Source organism: Felis catus, chromosome B3 (assembly GCF_018350175.1).
Source record: "Felis catus isolate Fca126 chromosome B3, F.catus_Fca126_mat1.0, whole genome shotgun sequence".
Taxonomy (NCBI): domain Eukaryota; kingdom Metazoa; phylum Chordata; class Mammalia; order Carnivora; family Felidae; genus Felis; species Felis catus.
The window spans coordinates 32,680,702-32,696,348 of record NC_058373.1 but is presented as its reverse complement, the minus strand read 5'-3'; the positions used below and the strand labels follow the sequence as shown (position 1 = coordinate 32,696,348).

The window sequence follows — 15,647 nt, the reverse complement described above, 5'->3', positions numbered from 1 at the left end:
TAAAAGTGTCTCTGTGGGGTTTCCTTTATGCAGCTACTCAAATGAAGATCCTCTGCAGTACACATGGTCCTTGACCTTCAGGTGCTTTCAGTCTAATAGGAAAACACAAGAAACAATGAAATGAGTTGATGTGAAGTATGTTCAGAGAACAGAGAGCTAGTTAAGGTAACAGTGGAGCAGTCAAGGAAGAGGCTTAGCCTGCACTTGAAAGACTGAGTCATGATTGTGTTTGAAAATGAGATGAGAAGGAGCAGTGCATGTGCTGAGGAGTAAACAGACTTTATTAGAAAAGAGAGTGGACATTGAAAAGTAGCAAAAATGTTTAATTTGGCATAAAGTGAAGTAGGCTTGAGCTGTTTGTCAACACAGATAGATCAAAAATGCATGTAATGTTAAACAAAAGAAGAAAGTCAGAAGTGGAAAAAGTACATTTAGGAATTCATTAATCAACCAACAGCTCTCTCCTTCCAGTTGATGTAAACTTCTGCTAACTGGGTGTCTGCACCGGGATATATCCCATATTCTATCATAATTTAACCCAAATTAAAGTTAGTGTCTTCTGAAGATCTTTCAGTCAGTTAATATTTCATGAACACCTACAATATCCTAGACTTTCAAACAGACATGATTCTAATTATTAGAAATAATACTATTTTGAGATGATTGAAATTGTTTAGAGTGCTGAGGAAGAGATATGAGGTGGTATAGCCTATAACCAGAGAGGCTAGTCCAGTCTGGGATGAGCCCTCTTAAAGGAACAGGCACCGTTCAGGCAAAGAAGGGTGATTGTATCACAGCACATGGAACAGCTGCACATGTTAAGGCCCAGTGGTAGGAGAGCTCACGGTGCTCAGTGAACTGAAAGATAGCGGTAAAGAGCATAGAGCACTGAGAACAAGGCAGAGTGGTGAGAGGCAAGAAGGTGGAATCAACAAGACTTGATCATTTGCATAAAGGGGAGGAGGGAGAGGGAGGTCTTATGATTCCCAAGTTTCTGACTTGAGCAGCAGGATACATAGTGGCATTTACAAACTAGAGAACACTGGAGTAGATCTGAAGTGGGGACAGAGAGGGAGATGCCAAGTGGAGCATGCCAAATAGACAGTTGAACATAGAGGTCCAGTGCTCAGAAGAAAGGTCTAGACTGGAGATACGTATTTGCCTTTGATGGCACGTGTGTGCTCATCCAAACTAAACACAATAGGAAAAAAATGAAGAGTGGGAATTGAAGGGGGCCTAGAATCAAGCCTTGAAAATGCGTACATGGTTGCTCTGCCTCTGTCTCTGATCCTAGTGAGTGACATCACCATCTATCATGTTGCCCAAATCAGCACCTTTTCCTTTTTCCTCACCTGTCAAGCACTAAGTCTTGTTGATTCTATTTATCATCACTTCTTTCTGACATTGGAAAACCAGGTGCCTTTGTACATTTCCCACTGATAACTAGAGAGTGGGCCACCAAGCAGACCAGCTCTTTTAAGCTTTTGAAGTAATGCAGGCCACTTGAGGTGTGGCCTCTTGGAAAACTGCCCAGCTTCACCAGAAATAAGTGGTATGGGTCAGCTCCATACCCTGCCATACTTCGGTGGAGCCCAAGTCCCATTTCTGGAACTGGACTTCAAAGTATGAATACTAAACCTTGCCTAGATCAGGAATGTGAGAAGTAGAGCCTTCCTGATTTGCCAACAGGAGAACGAATTCTGCTCCAACCATTTTATGCCCCCTTTCCACCCAGTGTCACTAGTAGCATTTTACATGATCACTGGAGGGAGCATTTCTTTCCAGCTTCATTTCCTGCAACATCATCACCTCCAGGCCAGTTGAAATTTGGGACCATACCTTATCCAACCAAGAAGTCTACCTGAGGACCAGATGGGGGTTGGCAGTTCCTGGATTTGGAGGTCCCCCACTTGCTGAGTTAACAGTTCTGCTACTTCTTCACTTGCTTGGCTGTTCCATTCGCTGTCCTGCTTTCTGAGAATAAAGGGGGTTTAATTCTAAGCTCCCATCTATGGGCTTACAACACATAAAATTCCTATTTACTCATTCTCATCTGAGCCCCTCACTGTACAGTAACATCAAACCATTGGTTAGTTGAGGCCAAGAGAGGATTCAGGTACAGCCACCCTCACTCCTGGAACTAACTCCAGATAGTTGATCCCAGCCAACTTTTCTGGGCTGTGTACGATGCCATCTCCATTTCCTCACACCCCAGAAGAATCCCCACATGAAATTCTCAAAATCTTTCCTAACTTCCTCTGCATTTAAGATCATGCATAGTCACCCTTGGATTTTTAAAATTCTGGAGTGAGAATTTTTTTCTAAGTGTTTTCACTTGTTTCTTTCCTTCAGATCCCAGCTCTCACTACGTGATAACCCTGAAAGCCTTTAACAACGTGGGTGAAGGCATCCCCCTGTACGAGAGCGCCGTGACCAGACCTCACACAGGTAAGCCATCCTGACCATCTTCAGTCTTCAGCATTTTTTCCAGCAGCTTATGTGGAATGTTGGCACGAGGTCTGCCCCATAGGTATCAGTGGAACGGAAAGTATATGCCACTGTAGACTTCATACAGGAAAATGGGCTTTCAGCAGGGAAATTTGTTAATTTCTGGTTTTCTCTTTTTAGAAAATATTAACAGTCCTGTTACGCAAATAACTCTATGTAGATATGCAGCAGATGTTTTTAATATGTTGGTCTCTAGAAAGCATAGTTGTGAGAGAATTAAAAGTGATTTTCATCTTTTGGTCATGTGAGTTACAACTAAAAGGAGTGAAAAAAAAGAAAGGATCTCTATGACTCTGGAGGAATTATATAGGTTACTAAATGTAGCAGTAAATGTGTATGATCAGTGAGTGAATCCATCGTTTTCTTTACTAGTTGCCTGAGTTGATTGGGAAACTACTTCTATTTGCTTTTCACAAACTTTGTTTATATAAAGAGTATAAAGTCCGGCGTACTATCCATTTGATCGACTGTACATTTATTACAAAAGAGACCAAAATACTCATTTTTTGTGTAACAAAGGAATACACATATAAAATTTCTGTAGGTAAATAAAATCTCTAATTTAGAGCTGTATGAGAAAGCTTATTGAAATAAATATGTAAGACTTGTAAATTTTTCTAAGGAATACTGAAAACCCAAGAATTTATCATTTTCAGAAATGCTCTTTTCCGTTTGTTTTCCAGAACTGTGAATCTCTATTTCCTGCCATATTTTTTGGATACTTTGTATAATAGTGCAAATTTGACATTATTCTTTTTAAAAAGATAATCTCTGTCCCTTTTGTTCTTTAATGCTTTTACTTGACAAGACCAACATCCTTACTGCCTGTTTGGTAGTTCTGTCCTGTCTTCTCCTGTGTGCTTGCAATTTATAAGTTCTTTTTCCAGAAAGGGGAAAAAATGTAAGATGAAAAAGAGAATATTTAAATAAGTGGTTTGCTACTTTTTAAAATTGGCTTATAATAGAAAAATTTTTTTGAAATTATTTTCTCTTATGTGACTTAAAAATAATAGTCTTCTGGCTAGAAATATACAAGAAAATGTTCCTAAGTCATGTAACATCATTATCTTTTCCAAGAGTTATTACAAATAAAAAAAATTTCTCAAAGAAGTCTAACGATTTTTGCATCTGAAGGTGCATATTCTGTAACTAATTGGTTTGTGTCCTAATTTTTGAACAAAGCCCTTGACTAGAATGTGTGCTATTCCTCTGTTATTTTTAGTACTCATTGTGTAGGAATACACAAATGGAGACTATTACATTAGTTTGGCAATTATTCATGAACAAGGTCCATGCCATTTCAGATTTTGAGTTACAGGAAGGGCTAATTTCCATAACCATGTGGGAAACCCATTTTAAAACCTTAACTTAAAATAAATCAATCTGTGTATACTTAGAAAACCTGACCAAGAGTTGATAAAGCCCAATGGATCCTGCTGTATCACCCTGGGTTTGTGGTCCTTGTTGCCTTTGTGCACATTCTAGCCTCTATTTTGACATTGAGCTTAGAGAAGGTGTCTGTTGCATATGGCACAGGACATACATGAGTATAGACTTTCCATCAAACAAGAACTCTCACTTCTAAAGTTCATAAAGGCTGTCACTTGGATCCATAACTATGTCATTTCCCATAACTGATTGGGATTCATTAGATGCGTTGTTTTCTGACCCTACTGGAGAAAGTACAGCAGATGTTCCTGCATGGTATCACGTTACCTGTTCCCCAGGAAGAATAATACCCTTGAGAGTTACTTTTGCTTTATTTGGATGTACGCCATCTTGCTGTACTGCTTATAGACCCAAGACATCAGTAGATCTCAACTGGACCCTGTGGGTATCAGATAACCCTAACACCAAGGCCAGGTTAAGTTGCCATTGGCTGGCATTCAAGACTCAGGTTTGAGAGTAGGACCCTTACCTGTTCATTGACATGCATTGATAAACCATGTCCCAAAAATTCGGCCATATTCACTGAAATATCAAAACAGATCATAAGCTTTGTGTTGCTTGTTCTGAAATTACACCCTTGATTTTAAAAGCAGATTGTATCTTCTCACAATCCTTTTTGGAAAGGTAGTAGAATTTTCAAGTAATTAAAAAAATTCAAGTATGATTATGTTAATATCACTGGATTATCAGATTTTAATGTACATACAGATACTGTAGAGAATATAATTATTTCCCTAGAGATTTTCCTGCAAATTTTTCCTGAAAGAATGCAAGTGGAAATATTCTTTTTAATGAATGATGGTTATCTATTAACTCCGGATTCTCTTTCTCTTTCTCCATTCCTCATCTTTCATTCCATTATGTTACCCTGCATTTCCTTTTCTTTTATTTTTGTTTATGTTAAAATGCCACTTCCCTTTTTTAATTACTTTTTACCCAGACACTTCTGAAGTTGATTTATTTGTTATTAATGCTCCATACACTCCAGTGCCAGATCCCACTCCCATGATGCCACCTGTGGGAGTTCAGGCTTCCATTCTGAGTCATGACACCATAAGGATCACATGGGCGGACAACTCACTGCCCAAACACCAGAAGATTACAGATTCCCGGTACTACACAGTCCGATGGAAAACCAACATCCCAGCAAACACCAAGTACAAGGTACTGGCACATTTGCTGTGGGTGAGAAAAGCTAATAGCTATTGATATTTCCTAATTCTAAAGTTCTTCATTCATATGCTTCCAGAATGCAAATGCAACGACTTTAAGTTATTTGGTGACTGGTTTAAAAGCAAATACACTGTATGAATTCTCTGTGATGGTGACCAAAGGTCGAAGATCAAGCACATGGAGTATGACAGCCCATGGGACCACCTTTGAATTCGGTATGTGTTGTCTGAATCTTACATCACATGGCATTTCTTCTCTTTGCAAGACATGAGAGCCAGTGGAAGTCCATGTGAGTATTGTCCCACATCCCAAGTCCTGAGACTTCTCATCACCTGCTTCTGCGACCCAAGGAAAATTATCGAGGGTGTGAATTAGCACATTTACAGAACACAGTAAGCAGCTACAGCTGGAGTTCAGTGTTTGAATTATGTTTTCTTCATCACTGAACAAGAACATTAGCCAATAATGGGATAATATAATGCAAAGTATACTAGTTTTTAGGAATCAAGAGACTTGAGTTCAATCCCAGATCAACCAAACACTGACTGTGTAAGTCATAAGTAAGTCATCCAGCCTCTCCATCTGTTTCTTCCATCTGTAAAAGAGGGGTAATAATATCTGCTTTTCATACCTTACAGGGTTATTGTAAGGGTAAAATGAGATGAGAAAGCACATGGTAATTATAAAGCACTGTGTAGATGTAGAGGATTACTGTCATTAATCCTGCTTTACTGCTAAATTGAGAGAAAAACAAGTGACCTGCCCTTAACGAAGCAGCTGCCAATGCCATGCTTGCTGGAGCCTCAGAACTTTACTGGTAGGCCACAAAGCTGCCCCAGCAGCCTTCTTACAAACCAGTTAATATCTGGTTGATATCTGATAAATCTCCCATTGGGACAGCCTCTAACAGGTTTTGCCTGTAAATAAACATGAAAGGTAAAAGACACCTAAACAAATTAAGGGGAAAGCAGGCTATCCAAGTTTGAGATTCCATTTGCCTTTTGCTCATTTGTAGGCCTACCTTCTACCTCTTATACTTTTCTAGCATGTGGATATGTGTAACCATTGGGAGTCTCTGTCTCTTCTGGCCTCCTATGGCTTTTTTCACCTGTATATAATGAAAAAAATGGAGCTATTAAGTCTCTCTGGACTGGGCCTGGCCCTAATGCCTTTTTGTCTTCTGCACAGTTGATTGGACTTCCTACAGAGAAAAAGGGTTGACTTTGGAGAGCTTAGAATTAATAGTGCACAAAAGTTTAGGTAGACATTGAGTTTACTTTCTTTGCTAGTTTTAAGAATATCTTTTTGCTTGGGGCCCCTGGGTGGCTCAGACGGTTGGGCGTCCGACTTCAGCTCAGGTCATGATCTCGCGGTCTGTGAGTTCGAGCCCCGCGTCAGGCTCTGTGCTGACAGCTCAGAGCCTGGAGCCTGCTTTGAATTCTGTGTGTGTGTCTCTCTCTCTGCCCCTCCCCCGCTCATGCTCTGTCTCTCTCTCTGTCAAAAATAAACAAACATTAAAAAAAATTAAAAAAAAATATCTTTTTGCTTAATTCCAACCCATTAGTTAATAAATGATACTACATATTCCCTTAGGATGTGTGCATTTCACCAGGCTTCCTGCCTTCCATTTTATGCTAGGAGAATTCCAGTATTTTAGGTAGAGAAGAGTAAATTGAAGGATATACTTAATTTTCTCATTTCTCTACTGGTACATTAATAGTTATCAGCCATGACATCGAAATACAAGAAATGCAGTGTTGTTTTATTCTGTTGGTTTTTCCATTTCATAAACAACTTTACATTTCAGAATAATATTCTCAAATAGTTGACAGTGTGTGTTTAGTGCAAACTTAAAAGCATCAGTTTGTAAATCATTTGTTTTTTGAGGGAATAGAGATTTTTAAACATTGTATTTGGTTTGGAGAGCCATCTATAAATGAAAGAGAAAATTATTTTACACTTGAAAATATTCTAACAAAATTATCCAAATTTGAGGGGGAATGTCATCTTGGGCAAATTACCTGACTTTTTTCATTGCCAATGCCCTGATCTGTCAAGCAGGGATAGTGGTAACTGCCTTTCAAGTTGCCATAAATATTAAGTGAAATACTGTTTATAAAATGGCTGGCATATAGTAGATACTTGGTAACTAACTACAAAGGTCTTTTGACTTCCCTAAGTATCCTATAAATCCCTGACCCGAAGCCAAGATAACAATTCTGTATTCTCATTGTGTGGTATTTTCTCTTTGGTACTTGGCATATTCTTCTCTTGATTGGAGCTATTTGCAGGTAGACTTTGAGTTCTTTGAAGCCAGGAGGCTTTATCTTTTTTGCCTTATACCTCTTATTGTGCCTTATAATGGGTTGAGGAAATGGTGACTTAAATTGAAATGGACAAGAACTAATGAAAGTCTTGTTTTTTTGTAGTTCCTACTTCTCCACCCAAGGACGTGACAGTTGTGAGTAAAGAGGGAAAACCTAGGACCATAATTGTAAATTGGCAGCCTCCCTCAGAAGCCAATGGCAAAATTACAGGTAAGCTGCCTTTGAGTGTATGTCTGCCCTCTGTTCCTACCCGGCAGAAGCATCCCAGCAGAGTGCTGTGTGGTTGGGGGAAGTGGTAGTCTGAAGGCTGGCTTGGTCATTTTATGAGGTGCACAGTCATGGTGATCCTTGAAAGTGGACCTAGGGGGTGCTGTTGCTCACAGTAAGGTAAAAATGAATGGCCAGTTGGTCTGACTCACTTTGGGTGAAAGTCTGATGGGCGTTGTTACATTAGACAGTCTTTGGCTATGGTGGGGCTTTATGGACATATTTATTTATATCAGAAAAGCTCTTCTTCTCTGCCTCTGACTAGATAATCAGCTTTGGCGTCAAAGACCCTGCCTGATTCTAAAGGGTAATACCCAGTAAATATAGATTCGAAGACCCAAAAAGCCCATTAAACTTTTAATTCAGTTTTTTGTCCCCAGCCTGCTACTTCAGCTTCCTGTGCTCTTAACACTAGAGTTAGAAGTTTGAATTGGCCTAGGCCTTTGAGGGGACCTGGGATTTTTCCTTGGACTTCCAGGGAACTTGCCACAGTAGAGGACACTGTGTCTTCCTTGGCTTTATCAGGGAGGAAAGCCCAATGGGATTTAGCTCTTAATTATTCCCCTTGGAACCTCTGCTCCGGTGTAGATTTATGCTGAGGAACAGGAGTTTGCTTTCTGATGTTCCTATGTATGAATAAGGAGGCCCAAGGGAACTGATCGCATTTCTCAGTGTTGTCCTGCTTCCACTTCCAGTTAGAATCCCTTTCCGTAAATCCCTGGGCTTTCTCATGGTGTGTGTGTGTGTGTGTGTGTGTGTGTGTGTGTGTGTGTGTGTGTGTTTTAACTTCCCTGTTCCTTACAAGAAGGAAGCATGACTTGACTTGGATTACATTTTATTGTATCTTTAAAAACCAGTAATGATGCATGCAGTGCATTTTTGCACTGTGTAGGTCAGGTAGGCATGTAGCTCTTCCTGCCTCAGCCGTGGAGACTGAGTGCCCCCTGGTGGGAGTATCAGGTGATGTTTCACTAGGACTTCAGCCACATCAAGTCTGCAGTTTTAATAAAGGTACTGCCCAACCCTCTCCCCGCCGGGGCGGGGGAGTTTTTCTCCTGGGAAATCATGTTGGTGCGAGGTAAAACAGCACTTCAAATCAGTGTCTGTTTTCAAAAGTGCATTATTTTATTTATTTATTTTTTTAATTTTTTTTTTCAACGTTTATTTATTTTTGGGACAGAGAGAGACAGAGCATGAACAAGGGAGGGGCAGAGAGAGAGGGAAACACAGAATCGGAAACAGGCTCCAGGCTCTGAGCCATCAGCCCAGAGCCTGACGCGGGGCTCGAACTCACGGACCGCGAGATCGTGACCTGGCTGAAGTCGGACGCTTAACCGACTGCGCCACCCAGGCGCCCCAAAAGTGCATTATTTTAATTGTAGACCATTGATGTGTATTCTATTCAAATATTAAGATGTTGAAGTGATTGAATTGTTTCCTTCTGAGAGTTCTTGCCCCTGTATTATTAACTTATGATAGTTACTATGTAACTGCTTTTATTGCTTCAACTGCTGATACAGATGATAACTTACAGCTTGGCACTGTTGATGTTATGCCCAGAATTCGTGATCCCCAAAGACCACTAGGGAGCCGAGTCCGATGCAAAAACAAAGAGCCTTTATTCGAGCTAGCTCGAGCTCAATCCCCTACCTGCACCGACGCAGCGGTGAGATACCAGGGAAAGAGAGCGAGTTTCAAAACGACAAAGGTTTTATTGGGGCCTGGGGGCAGTTGGTGAGGTAATGGCTATGGCCTCAGCCGATTGGCTGGGGAAGGGTCCTGGGGAAGGGTCCGAGTCCTGTTAGGCAGGTGAGGGAGGGTTTACTCAAGGGGAAGAGGTATGGTCAAGGTGAAGGACACAGAACAAGATGGAGTCGGCTGGCATAGGCCCGCCCTTTCATTGAGATTGCAGTTTTCTCTATATTATGTTTAGTGTAGCATTTTGAAGGCATTTTACCTTTGCCCCCCCCCCCCCGCCTTTTTTTAAGTTTATTTTGAGAGAGAAAAAGTACGAGTGAGGGAGGGGCAGAGAGCCAGAGAGAGAGAATCCCAAGCAGGCTCCACACTGTCAGCATAGAGTCTGACTGGGGGCTTGATCTCACAAACTATGAGATCATGACCTGAGCTGAAATCAAGAGCCAGATGCTTAACCCACTGAGCCATCCAGGTGCACCACCATTGCTGTTTAATCAGTAGCTAGTTTTCTACTTGTATGTGTCATAACATATATCTTTGTTGACTTACCGATTGCAAAGAAAAAGCAGGAATAAGGTATCTTTTCTCATTTCCTCCTTCGGACAGGTTACATCATATATTACAGTACGGATGTGAACGCAGAGATACACGACTGGGTTATTGAACCTGTTGTGGGAAACAGGCTGACTCACCAGATACAAGAGTTAACCCTTGACACACCATACTACTTTAAAATCCAAGCCCGAAACTCAAAGGGCATGGGACCCATGTCTGAAGCCGTCCAATTCAGAACACCTAAAGGTAAAACTCCACTAAATAGTGTTTTCTTATGTCTCTTTAGTGAGGCAATGCTTGCACATATAACTTTAGCACATAGAAACTGTGGAGAATATAAGAAGTCCTGATGATGAGTTTATGAGCCACAGTGTGAACCTTTATCTCAAAATGATCCTTCACTCACCCATTGACCACCAAATCAGTGCTCCCTAGGTTATTGGCCTAACCGTATCACTTACAAGGCTGTTTAAGGCAGATGAATTGCAATGATCCTAAAGTTCTTACCGGTCAGATCAGATGTGATTCGTTTAGTTACCAGGTAGAGTAATAGCATGTTAATTTCCTTTCAACACATGCAGGCTCTCAACCTGAAAGGCTTATGGACCTTTGTAGAGAGAAAGACACTAACGGGGGATGTTTGAAGAAATCTCTAGATAAAAAAGTAAAGATAAAGTGCTGAACCATGTGAGATTAGGAGTAAAATTTAGCTGGGGACGGAGTCTGGAAATTTCTTTTCTGTTAGTACTGAAAACAAGATTCAATTTGTTTGGAAGTTTGTGGGGTTTTTTTTTTCCTTTAAAAATTCTGCCTGTCCCATCTTCAAAGCTTGTGATCCTTGCTCTTGTTTTTTCTTCCCCTGTGCTTGGCCTGTTAGCGGACTCCTCTGATAAAATGCCTAATGATCAAGGTAAATCAGTTAGATGGCCTCTTCTTTCCTTTCCTCTCTTTTGTGACCTATTATTACTAGCTTTTTGTTGTTTTTGTTTCTTTTTTTTTTCCCAAACAAATCGGTACTTTGTGTTAAAAAGCACATATTTATTGGCCAAAGTGGAGTTGAGTCCATGTTTGTGGCACTTGGGGTATCTGAAAAGCTGGGGATCTACTTAGAAGCTAAATAGGCAGCATCAAAAACGGAGCTGTAGATGAAATTCTGCAGCTGTAGGAGATTGGCCTTAAGTATGGGTCAGTTTGTCCTTTGTGTTAAGATACTGAAATTCTGTAACAATGATAGGCATTTGGGCCATGGTGGGAACCCTCACAGTTGTTTGTCATATTTGTAGCATCTAGGATTGTATTAGTATTTCTAAATGAAAAGTTGTAATCAAATTCAGCCGATATCCTATTTCCCTCCCCTCACAAAGAATCTACCCTAATGAATTGTATGGTCATCCATGACAAAATTAGTGCTATTTATTCTGTTACCCTAAGCTTACTTCAGAGCTTTTCTCCATTTCTCCCTTAAATATACTTGCTCATTTCAACAGAGGTAGAAACAATTTAAAATGGAAACTTAAGAGGCACTGGACTCAGTGTCCATTCTTGAAATTATCTGTCCACATGGTTTTTCTGCTATAATTGCTATGGTGGAGAAGTAACTGGATTGTGGTTTTCATCTCCAGGGAGTCAGCTACAGTTGGTATCTGTTTTCTATACCAAGAGCAATGAGGGGAAAGTTGATGATTGCTTTCAAGATTTAAGAGTAGTTTTTAGAAGTAAAAAGTCTTTGGATTTTGGTGAATGGCAAGGAAGAGTCAGAACTTGAGGTTACATGTTTCAGGCTTTAGAAATGTGTTTGCACTCAGTGAGTCTTTCTTTGTATGTGCTTGTGTATATGTGTGAGGTACCTTGATGATGGTAGACATTTTAACTTAAGCATGAGAACAGAAGAAGAACCCTACTGTGTGCACAGATTACAGATGTGCTCACTGTCCTTCCTCTACTTCACTCGATAAGCTAGAGTACAAGTCTTCACTTGCACCACACCTCTAGCCTTTAAATTCCTTACCCATGTTTATTTTTGGTGTTTGGTTAATCCTTGGAATTTCTTGCTCATAGGTTGTATTTAAAAGAAAAAAATGCTGGGGAATACAGGAATTCAGCCAACCAGTTTATTGGCAAAGTGTGTTCTTTGGCAATTAGTTACGTGCTACAATGCTCTGGATAGTTGGACTTATAGGTGGGCTACCTGAAAAAGAAGCAGACCTAAATGTGAAGAGCTTTGCAAGTACTAAGTCATCCCCTCCAACTAGACTTCATCACAGTGAAAAGAACAGCTGGAGTCATGGCCTGTGGTGTGTGCCACTTGGCAGGAATGATGGCGACAGAAACAAGGGGATGAAGTAACAAGTATGGACAGCAGGAAAGGGATCAGGGACTCTGAGTTAAATATGCCCTTTGGGATACCCAACAGCTTGCATTACTTTGGGAGTTTTGAACTTCTGGAAACATAGAAAACATTGTTTTCATCTAGATATTTATTCTGTTCAATGAACTATATACACAGATGTTCAGATTTTAATTGTTCATTTAGTCCAGTGCTATTAACTTTTATAGAAGTACTTGACATTAGCTGTGATATTTTGTAGAAACACATCTAGTTTATGTATTTCTAGTCAAGCTTTATTTGTAGAAATAACTCATTTTTAAGTGTTTTCTGAAGCTTCATACTCTGTGCCTCTGCAAAGGGAAAGATTATATTCTTCCCTGGAAATTTATTATATTTGTAATAATAGTAGTTAATATTTGTTGAACATTTGCTATGTGTCAGGCGGTATTCAAAATATTTTATAGGATTAAATTTCTATTTAATCATCAATACCATTTCATGAAGTAGAAACAATTATTATCACTGTTTTACAATGAAGAAACTAAGACCCCAAAATAATGAATAACTTGCCAAAAGTCAAGTACACGAAAGGCCAGTATTCAAGTGCAGGCAGTGTCCTGTATTAACCATGAGGAGCAGCTTTGACTTTGCAATTCTTTCAGACTTCAGGAGAAATCCAAACCTTGAATTGAGGAATACCTTTGATTTACTGGGAAAGGGCTCCTTATACTTGCTTTACCCAAGCAGCTTTTTCTATAAATGTGAAGAACAAAATCTAAGACCAAGAATATGAATTATTAAAAAAACTGATCTTTGTATTTCATGAAGTCTGTTTGTGAGGTGGTCCCAAGCCTAAGGTCGACAGCCTCACTCATTGTGTTTCATTATGATGGATTAGGAGACAGTGTCCTTGGTGAGCAACTAGAGGGAAGACTTCATTTTTCCATCCTTGGGTATTTAGATGGCTGAGCAGGAACTGAGAACCCGATTTGAACCTCCACTTGTTTTCCTGCTCCTGCTTAGGGCAACTTTATACTGAGAAAGACAACTTTATAATTGGAGAAAAAAAAAAAATCCAAACACTACTGATACCTGGTAGGCCAGATCAACATAGCCAGGTCCTTGGAAAAGTCCACTTCTGTAATGCAGAAGTCAACCCAGCTAGTCCCTCTGTTCCTTTTCTGAGAGAAGCTAGTTTTGCCATAAGTGCTCTGAGCAGTCTTTCAGGAACTGTTTCCTGGGCGAGAGGAATGGGTGTGTTCCCACCTTATGAACAGCAAGTGGCAGTCTAGTTACATGCTAGATACAGCCATGGAACAAGGGTGTCAGCCTTTCAGATGCCTCATTGCATAGAAAGCTATATACCTTAGTTTGCTTTGCACAGCCTATTTTTTCCCCCTGTTGTTTATGTGCTACTTTGTTTTCTCATGGGCAGAGTAGACTGAAAATATTTTTTGTAGAAAACACTTGATGTGAAGCAGACTCATCACACCAATGGCTTGGATCCTTACTGATATGATTTCTTCTCCTTCAGCCTCAGGGTCTGCAGGAAAAGGAAGTCGGCTTCCAGACCTAGGATCTGACTACAAACCTCCAATGAGTGGTAAAGCCTTTCTTATGGCTCTTCTGGCTTCCTGTGGGCGTGACACAGTTCTACTTGAGTCTCAATAAGTCTTTTGTAGCTTGTTTGTGGTGGGTTGTGGCATGTTACCTATTTCCTTTTGCTGAGTAGAGTTTAATTTAGACATTTTCTGGCAAATGTTTGCTGAATTATAATGAATTACCCATTCATTATAGGATCCATAAGTAAAATTGTTTCCCCACATACACAACTTAAAATAAGATTAATTCTAAACAAATGAGTCTTCCTTTGCCCACTGCCTGCCTCTATAAAATTAGAATCTTGCTTTCAGAAATAAACCTTCTAATGTGATTATCCATCACATAACAACAAGCCAAAGAAATGCTTCAGAATCATGAATTTCTCCCCCACACTGCTTACCACACTGTTTTTAATTTGGGAATTCTAAAAACTTCTTCCCAGTTTTCCTAGCCAGGCTAAGAGCTGGTGCCTTCTGATTACTTAAGTGATGGCACCTACTTCTCTGTAGAACTTCACTGTTTTAAGTTATTGTCACATGTGAAATTACATTTGATCCTCATAACACTGTGAAGCAGGGAGAACAGATGTCATTCCCATTTTTACATTAAGAGACTGAGTGAAGTGAGTGCCTGGGTCCACCCACTAATTATGGAAGTCCTAGAACCAAAATCCAGGTCTTCTGACTTCCGATTGTGCCTTTTCCACTATCACATGCAGCCTAAAAGGTGTGGGGTGCTGTACCAGATGTGGGAATCTGAGTCCTAGGCTGAGTTCTAGGACTCTTGAATTTTTCCTCCTGGGATGCATGTGTTACATTTATGTGCTGTCCACACAGAATATTCATGATTATGAGAAAAGCAATTACTTCCTTGTCTTTTCTTTCATTTATACTTTCATTCACACATGTTTTTAAAGGTTCAGGTTCCGTGTAACAGGCTATGGGAGCAACAGGAATGGGTAACGAACCAGCTGACGGAGAAAAGGGAAAGCTTCATAGAAGAGGTGATGACTGACCCAGATAGGAAAGGATGCATGGAAGATGGCTTGACATTTGTCAAGGAGGGGGTTGGACATTTCAGGAAACAGTAACAGCATGTGCGAAAGCATGGCAACAAAAAACAGCCGGCTCTCTCCAGGGATCACGCTGCCTAGAGACAGGATAGAGAGTCTCACATCAGAGAAGGTAGTGGGTTAGAACCAGCCTGCCAAAAGCTCAGGTACCCACACTATGAAATGTGAGTTTCATCCTGTGCCTGGCACATGTAAGATACCTCCTACCACAGGGACACTGGGATTTCCATTTATTGAGTATCTAGCGTTATTACTCTGATGAATGAAGAGTGAGTCAGGGGCTAAGACTATGAAGTCAGAGTGGGGAGTTAAGAAGCTGTTGCAGTAGTCCAGATGAGGCTTAAGAAATGGCCTATCATAACGTCCCTAACAGGACACGCTCCTATGGCAGCTCACTCTCACTCTATCTTCCCTGGGGGGTTTTGGCCCTCTCAGAAATTAGAGGTCAAATGCAGTTTAATGGGAATTCATCTCTGTTGAGAACAGGGAAGAACTGCCCGCACCGCCCCTGCTAGCCTCCACACCCCAGGCCCCTAATCTCTGATTCGTACCGCCTGTCCCACCACATATCCCACCCTGTAACTCAAAACTGCTGTTAGTGAAAGTTATTTATGTAAAGCCCCAATATGGTCTAATTTTATTAGTCCCTAGCTCTGTAGTCTTTCCCGAA

General features: G+C 40.5%; 1 protein-coding gene across 8 annotated transcripts in view; it reads left to right on the top strand.

Moving 5' to 3' along the window:
* The window catches only part of NEO1 (neogenin 1), a 240,748-nt gene that overhangs the window by 203,689 nt on the left and 21,412 nt on the right, over positions 1-15,647 (top strand). For 4 of the 8 annotated variants that reach the window (XM_023255073.2, XM_023255081.2, XM_023255080.2 and 1 more), the window contains exons 16-22: positions 2,353-2,448; positions 4,898-5,121; positions 5,207-5,345; positions 7,560-7,667; positions 10,026-10,220; positions 10,852-10,884; positions 13,838-13,906. In XM_023255073.2, coding sequence (XP_023110841.1) covers positions 2,353-2,448; positions 4,898-5,121; positions 5,207-5,345; positions 7,560-7,667; positions 10,026-10,220; positions 10,852-10,884; positions 13,838-13,906 — 864 coding nt within the window. The remainder of the gene's footprint in view (positions 1-2,352; positions 2,449-4,897; positions 5,122-5,206; positions 5,346-7,559; positions 7,668-10,025; positions 10,221-10,851; positions 10,885-13,837; positions 13,907-15,647) is intronic. The other 4 variants (XM_023255079.2, XM_023255074.2, XM_023255075.2 and 1 more) reach the window with 3 other exon arrangements.